Raw genomic sequence first — 7,915 nt, 5'->3', positions numbered from 1 at the left:
TCTTTGTTGTAAGTACGATTTTAACACACACACAAACACACACACACACACACACACACACCATATTGGAATCAGAACGCTTGATAGTTCTACTGGGTGAGATATCCCTAATGATTTCAATGGTGTTAACACTGTGTGTGTGTGTGTGTGTGTGTGTGTGTGTGTGTGTGTGTGTGTGTGTGTGTGTGTGTGTGTGTGTGTGTGTGTGTGTGTGTGTGTGTGTGTGTGTGTGTGTGTGTGTGTGTGTGTGTGTGTGTGTGTGTGTGAACAGCTTGATGAAGTGTGTGTGTAATGTGAAAAGCCTGATGTGGCTAGACACACACAGACACACACAGACACACAGACACACACACACACACACACACACACACACACACACACACACACACACACACACACACACACACACACACACACACACACACACACACACACAACTTTTACACACACAATAGTGTGTACAAGTGAACAAATGTACACACACACACACACACACACACACACACACACACACACACACACACACACACACACACACACACACACACACACACACACACACACACACACACACACACACACACACACACACATTTGTGTAGGAGTAAAGTGGAGTTAAGCATCATTCACTAATCCTGAGACAAATTAAATTAAGAAAACCACAAGAGATTCTGTTCTGTTGTGTCTTAGAGGAGAACATGCAGGTGATGTTCATCTCTCTGTTGGTGGTGTTGGTGATGGGCACACCGTCAGTAATACTGTACTAAATAACAGCTTTTAATCAATATGTTATGTTTGTGATCTGGATGACTGACCTGTGTGTGTGTGTGTGTGTGTGTGTGTGTGTGTGTGTGTGTGTGTGTGTGTGTGTGTGTGTGTGTGTGTGTGTGTGTGTGTGTGTGTGTGTGTGTGTGTGTGTGTGTGTGTGTGTGTGTGTATTATGCCTCTCACCTGAGCTCCTCACACTTGCTCAGTGCAGGCTGCAGCATCCTCAGTATCTCATCAGTCAAGCCAAACCTGTGACTGAACTCCAGGCTTTTGAAGGTGGAGCAGCACAGCAGGCAGTAGCAGAGCACCCAGCAGTCCATCCTTGTCAGGGAAGTGTATTTAAAGGACAGTGAGCCGAACTCATCCATGGCTTTCCGAACAAAATCCTCTTCATGGAGCTCATAGAGGCAGTTGAGAATGAATAATGGCCCATCTCCATTGTTTTTCACATGTTGAATTATTTTCTTAATCCACTCTTCCAGGTGACTTCTAATGGAAGAGATGTAAGGTGTCAACTGAAGGTCATCCAGGTTTTCAATCAGCTCCGTATTTACAAGGCCAAACAGAAACTGAATGACAGGCCGGCGGTGTGATTGCCAACCTTCTTCAGTGTAGGAGTCAAGCAGCCTTTTGAGTTTCTCTCCATCCTGGTCTACGATGTAGTGGAGCGCAGTGAAGAACTCCTGGAAGCTCAGATGCATGAAACTGAACATCTCCTCTTGTTTGACTTTCTTTTTCACAAGGAATTTACGCAAAAATGGCACTTTGTTTGGATCTGAAACTACCCTTAACACATCCTCCTTTGAAAACAGGACTTGCTGCTCTTGCATCCCCTTTTCTGCCAGCTTGCCTAGACTGCTCAGCAGTGTGGACACAGATAGACTCGAATCCCAACTATGATTTTCAAGCAGAGTTGACACAAAGTAGGCAAAGATGGACGTGGTTGTTTCCAGCTCTGTAGAGATCGATGCATCTTCCTTTATATTGTCCCGCAAAACAGAGCAGATGACCCAACAGATGACAGGAATAAAGCAGGCAGTGTACAAGGTCTCGTTGCTTTTCACACCCTGAAACACAGCATCTTGCTTGAAAAACTTGCGGAAGTACTCTTTCACTGCCTCTTCATTGAAGCCCAAGATGTCAACAAAGCGTTGAGAAGCACTGACCAGACGACTGAGCTTGTCTGTAGCAGTGGACCTGGTTGTGAGAAGCAGTCTGTACTCTGGCAAGATATGGCCTTTGAGCAGAGCCTTCAGGGTGGCCTGGACAGGAGCTTTCTTGAAAGGGTCTTTAGGGGGTGGACTCTTATCATCCTCAAGCAAGAACTTGAGCTCATCAAAGCCATCAACTAGAACGAGCACTTTCACTTTTGGGTCCCTTAGCACCTCTGCAGTTTCATTGGTGAAGTCGGGGCTATAGTTGAGTAGATCCATGAGGCTGCTTTCTTCTGAGATTTCATTGATCTCTTTGCATTTAAGGTGAAGCACCAGGTCAAATGAGTCCTGGAACAAGGTCCCAGAGACCCAGTCCAACATAATCTTCTGAGCAGTGAAGGTTTTGCCACATCCAGAGTTGCCCTGGAGAATGACTGCTTGAGGAACACTTCCTGCAGCATTAGGTTTGAAGAACTCCTTAACAGTAATTCTTCTGTTTGCCACACTGTTCAAGACCTCTTGGTGTTGTTCTCCTCTGGCACGCATCTCCTTCTCTCTTTCTCCAGGCTCCCTGTGACACTCGACCATTAGTGGCTTTGTGTAACGATCAGACAGATACACACTCTCCCCTGTTCTAGAGGTATATTCCATCACCATCTCATATGAGGACTTGACTGATTTCTTGTACCTTTCAATTGATGAGGTTATATCTGGAAAATGACAATTTACCAGTGTTAAGGACTTGATTTCTTTAATCGGGATATTAATAATACATCTACTTTAATCTTTTTAAATTTGTAACTTGTGCTCCCACTTGGCCAGGACGCCCTTGAAAATGAGATTATTTTCCTGGTAAAAAAGGTTACATTAAAAACAAATAATCTACAAGACCATGAATGGGCAACAGCCTGCTTTCTTTTCTTTTCTTTTTATTGTGGGAAATGATGGAACTTGTCAATGATTAGTATATACATTACTTACATGCTTAAAGGTGGGGTTGCAGGTTGCAGGTCCATGTTGGGGACTGCCATAGACATGATGTCATAATCAAATTATTAAGAATGTTGGCAAACCTGCAACCCCACCTTTAAGCATGCAAGTACAGGTCCTTCTCAAATAATTAGCATATTGTGTTAAAGTTCGTTTTTCCCCATAATGTAATGATAAAAAAATAAACTTTCATATGTGTTACATTCATTGCACACCAACTGAAATATTTCAGGTCTTGTTTTGTTTTAATATTGATGATTTTGGCATACAGCTCATGAAAACCCAAAATTCCCATCTCAAAAAATTAGCATATCATGAAAAGGTTGTCTAAACAAGCTATTAACCTAATCATCTGAATTAACCAATTTACTCTAAACACTGGTAAAAGCTTCCTGATGCTTTAAAAAGTCTCAGCCTTGTTCATTACTCAAAACCGCAGTCATGGGTTAGACTGCTGACCTGACTGTGTTTAACATTGAAGTCAATGGCAGTGGCATTGCATGAGGGTTATGAAAGCCCAGATATCATTAATGCTTTGCTGTCAGCTGTTTTTTGGTCTTTGATCTGGTGACCCACACTTCCCTCTTCATTATACTCCATAGATTTCCATACCAAGTTTTTCTATTTTTAAGAAAAATCAATTCTAATTTGCCAGACATGAAACCCCATTGAAAGTCAATGGAAAGTTCTGTCTGGCAAATTAGAATTGCTTTTTCTTAAAAATACAAAAACTTGGTATGGAAATCTATGGAGTATAATGAAGAGGGAAGTGTGGGTCACCAGATCAAAGAACAAAAAACAGCTGACAGCTAAGCATCAATGATATCTGGGCTTTCATAACCCTCATGCAATGCCACTGCCATTGACTTCAATGTTAAACACAGTCTGGTCAGCAGTCTAACCCATGACTGCGGTTTTGAGTAATGAACAAGGCTGAGACTTTTTAAAGCCTCAGGAAGCTTTTACCAGTGTTAAGAGTTAATTGGTTAATTCAGATGATTAGGTTAATTGCTTGTTTAGACAACCTTTTCATGATATGCAAATTTTTTGATATGGGAATTTTAGGTTTTCATGAGCTGTAGGCCAAAATCATCAATATTAAAACGAAACAAGACCTGAAATATTTCAGTTGGTGTGCAATGAATGTAAAACATATGAAAGTTTATTTTTTATCATTACATTATGGGGAAAAAATGAACTTTAACACAATATGCTAATTATTTGAGAAGGACCTGTAATGTATATACTAATCACTGACAAGTTCCATCATTTCCCACAATAAACAGAAAAGAAAAGAAAAGAAAAGAAAAGAAAAGAAAAGAAAAGAAAAGAAAAGAAAAGAAAGCAGGCTGTTGTCATGGTCTTGTAGATTATTTGTTTTTAATTTAACCTTTTTTTTTACCGGGAAAATAGACCCGCTGAGATCCAACAACTCCAACAACATTAGGCATCTGAAACACTGAATATTTTTGGAGACTAGCAACATCCATGGAGGGGGCCTTTCTTACTGTCTGGCCCAGGGCCCCTCAGAGTCATAATCTGTCCATGCTCACAGTGAACTAATCACAGATGAGTTCCCTCATAAACAAGGCTCTAAATTAACTCTTTTCATCACCAGTGATGGTTAGTAGATTCAATCTTGCTCACCAAACACACACTCACTAATTGGTCAAAGTGGCTAGTAACTTGGTCTTTTCTACCAGCCAAACTTAATGTACTCCAGGATTTGTGGGTGGTAGCCTCTTGCTGCAGATGGGGTCGCCGACGGGCATATTCACAACTATTTTCACTATCTAACAAAATCAATACCATTTACAGTCAACTACAGTCTCTCTCTTCCCCCACTCTAAATGACAGCCCTTTTCTTCAAGGCAAGGCAAGGCAAGGCAAGTTTATTTGTATATCGCATTTCATACACAGGTGCAACTCAATGTGCTTCACAAAACTAACAAATGCAAAAAGAAAGGAAACAGGGAAGAAAGAGGGAAATACAATTAGAGTCAAAGAACATTGTTACGATGTAAAGGGTCAGTAGGTGCACAGAACAGTACAGCCCACTATCATATCCACATCACACGGGGGAGACACAACTGGTTACCTATAAAAGGTAGGGGTTCAGAGGTCACGGGGGAACTTCCGGAGCGAGACCTCAGGAGAGGTGGCTCTCGCGTGCTAGCCGCCGGGCCTGCTAGGCAGTGAGCAGGAAATTGGAGAAAACACCTGCCGAGAGGTTTGTTAGGACTCACCGGATATTTAGAGACTGTCTCGCACAACCTGTTGAAGAGATTGAAGACTTTTGGATTTTAAAGGCCAACTTCCGATAAAACTCAGTTTTACTCACTCCTTTCGAAGATCGGACGGTCACCCCAAGTTAAACTCACTTGCAAGGCTCTCATAGCGGTGCGTCAACTCTCCTGGCTGTGTTTCCCGGTGTTTCCCAATTTACATAAATATTGCAGAGAAACGAGCGAATCACGAAAGCCTTTCTGTGTTTCGTCACGTCGAAAGAAGGCGTTGCCCACAAAGTTTTATATCGACCCATTTATCTAAAAACATGTGGAGTAATTTTTTTCTGCTTGTTTTCAAAACAAGCAACGTCTGGTGGCCCGAAACATAGCGTAGCTTAGCTATCAGCTGGTTGCTACTCTCAGGTACACACACAGCACAAAGCCTCCTACATAAAGCCTGCTCACTCTGGTTGCTCCGTGCCTGCAGCTCGCCTAGGGGTCGCTGTCGAAAGAGCACAGCCCTGAATGGAGCCTGCACGCCTCCGTTGGCGCCCCTATAGTGCAGTACCACCCGGGGAAGTGGCGACTCTGTTTCCCATTTCATTCTCTCCAAGAACTGGAGGACTGAGCCAATCAGAGACGCGTTTCTTCGAGAGCAGGAGGAGTGAGCCAATCAGAGACGCATTTCCACGAGAAACACGGAACACTCTCTCGTTTCTCCACAAGCCACCTTGCCAGCTTGCAAAAACGTCTTGAAACAAAGCAACCAGAACGTTTTTTAAAACAGGACCAACGCGTAACACATTAAATAACAACTGGGAACACGGCAATATTAATTAAATGACGTTGAGAGGCCATCTTTAAGGACTATACGTGGGGTTTTCCTCACGAACCCTGAACACTGAAGAGGAGCGCATGAGAAGAAGCGCTGGGCTTGCATTGGTCGCCTACCGAGGGCCTGGAGATTGTGGTGGCCCAGCTGTCGCGTGAACGCTTGGACCCGAGGTAAACGCTGTGTTCTCTCCCTACAGACATGCATACATTTAGATCGTACACTCATACTGACACGTTAATGCACACATAAAAGTTAGGAGTTAGTCAGGGGCAACTAACTACCTTACAACATTTAAAACATTAAGATAAAACATAAGGTAAAAAAAAATAAAATAATAATAATAATAATAAAATAAAAAATAAACATAAACAAAAATAAAATAAAAAATAAGAATGATATATAATTTAAGTTAGAGGAAAGCATATAAGAAAAGCTTTGTCTTGAGTCTAGATTTGAAGCTATCAATTGTGGGTGCATTTTTTACGTCATCTGGAAGCTGGTTCAAAAGCTTTGAAGCATAGAAGCTAAAGGCTGCCTCTCCACACTTTGTTTTGACTTTTGGAATCAAATCAGATGCTTTCCCCTAGCTTAAATTACATATCATTCTTTTTTATTATTATTATTTTTATTTTTATGTTTATTTAATTTGTTTTATTTTATTTTATTTTATTACCTTATGTTTTATCTTAATGTTTTAAATGTTTTTTGACTCTAATTCATTTCCTTCTTTCTTCCCTGTTTCCTTTCATTTACATTTGTTAACTTTGTGAAGCACATTGAGTTGCACCTGTGTATGAAATGCGCTATATAAATAAACTTGCCTTGCCTTGTCTTGCCTATGCCCTTATGACGTCAGTGAACTGTCTTTTCAATAGCGTCTTTGCTAAAGACCCCTGAGATCATGAGGAGGGGATATCTTACAGAGAACCAATCACAGATTAGTTCCCTCATGAATATTGAGCCTATTGGTGCCTGTTAAGGTAAATGAAAGAGTGTGTAGAACATACCTTGCTCCTCTGCTGGCTGTGTTGCAGTTGAGGTCCCAGCACCTGAAGGGAGGATAGACGAAGGCTGTGAGAATGAAGCGCATTCCACACTTACATGCAGTGGTGGAAATATTGTTTGATCCATTATTTATTTAGTTGGTTTCCCCGTTTATAAGGCATGCTACCACCACTGCACATGCCTGAGTCTGTATTGCCATTAGTACGGTATAGATTGTGTGTCTAACCTCGCTGAGTCTCACACTGTTTCAGATTTTTTTGAGTCTCAACACACCAGGACAGGAGGGGACTGACAGGCAACTGAATCGGTCAAGAGACTCATTTATTCATTCACCTACTAATGACTCACTTAGATAAGACATAATCTGATTACATCATAACATCATTGCTATGACAGTATTGAGAGCCTTGAGTAACAGCTTAAAGGGGTATGCCACTATTTTGGGGCTTAATACAGTTAAAATAGTTGGCCAGGGTTTATAAAGGTGGTAAAGTGTCTTATTTTTCATGTAAGCCGTTGTCTTGCTTTAAGACAAGTTAAAAGAGGGAGCATGTCGCTAAGCTAGTGAAAGTCAATGGATCCGTGTAGCATGCTGCTACACGGATCCATTGACTTTCACTAGCTTAGCGACATATTCCCTCTTTTAACTTGTCTTAAAGCAAGACAACGCTTAACATGAAAAATAAGACACTTTACCACCTTTATAAACCCTGGCCAACGATTTTAACCCAAAATAGTGGCATACGCCTTTAAGACATAGCCATTACAATTTGTGACAGTAAGGTTATAACATTATAACAGGTTATAACATATGCTCTGCGCTAAGAGGTTAAGCAGAGCCACTGGGGACGCTCAATAATGACATGTCTGAGACTATATATGTGCACTACATAGGCTATATCAAGGTCCTGAGGATCAGCCTTTATCATTTGGTG

The 7,915-nt window shown here is 41.4% G+C and overlaps 1 protein-coding gene across 1 annotated transcript; it reads right to left on the bottom strand.

The window, feature by feature from the left end:
- Positions 1 to 947: 947 nt before the first annotated feature.
- On the bottom strand, positions 948 to 7,019 carry LOC134466160 (NACHT, LRR and PYD domains-containing protein 1 homolog). The gene is made up of 2 exons (XM_063220055.1): positions 6,983 to 7,019; positions 948 to 2,632 (listed from the first exon to the last, which is right to left on the bottom strand). The coding sequence occupies exon 2, from the start codon at positions 2,577 to 2,579 to the stop codon at positions 948 to 950; it is 1,632 nt and encodes a 543-aa protein (XP_063076125.1). The 5' UTR covers positions 2,580 to 2,632; positions 6,983 to 7,019.
- Between the last annotated feature and the right edge of the window lie 896 nt (positions 7,020 to 7,915).

Source organism: Engraulis encrasicolus, chromosome 16 (genome assembly GCF_034702125.1).
Source record: "Engraulis encrasicolus isolate BLACKSEA-1 chromosome 16, IST_EnEncr_1.0, whole genome shotgun sequence".
In the NCBI taxonomy this organism is placed as follows: Eukaryota; Metazoa; Chordata; class Actinopteri; order Clupeiformes; family Engraulidae; genus Engraulis; species Engraulis encrasicolus.
This window is presented reverse-complemented; position numbering and strand designations above follow the sequence as displayed.

What these genes read in the sequence shown, in the direction of transcription:
- LOC134466160 (XM_063220055.1), bottom strand. Translation starts at nt 2,579, where the DNA reads ATGGTGATGGAATATACCTCTAGAACAGGGGAGAGTGTGTATCTGTCT.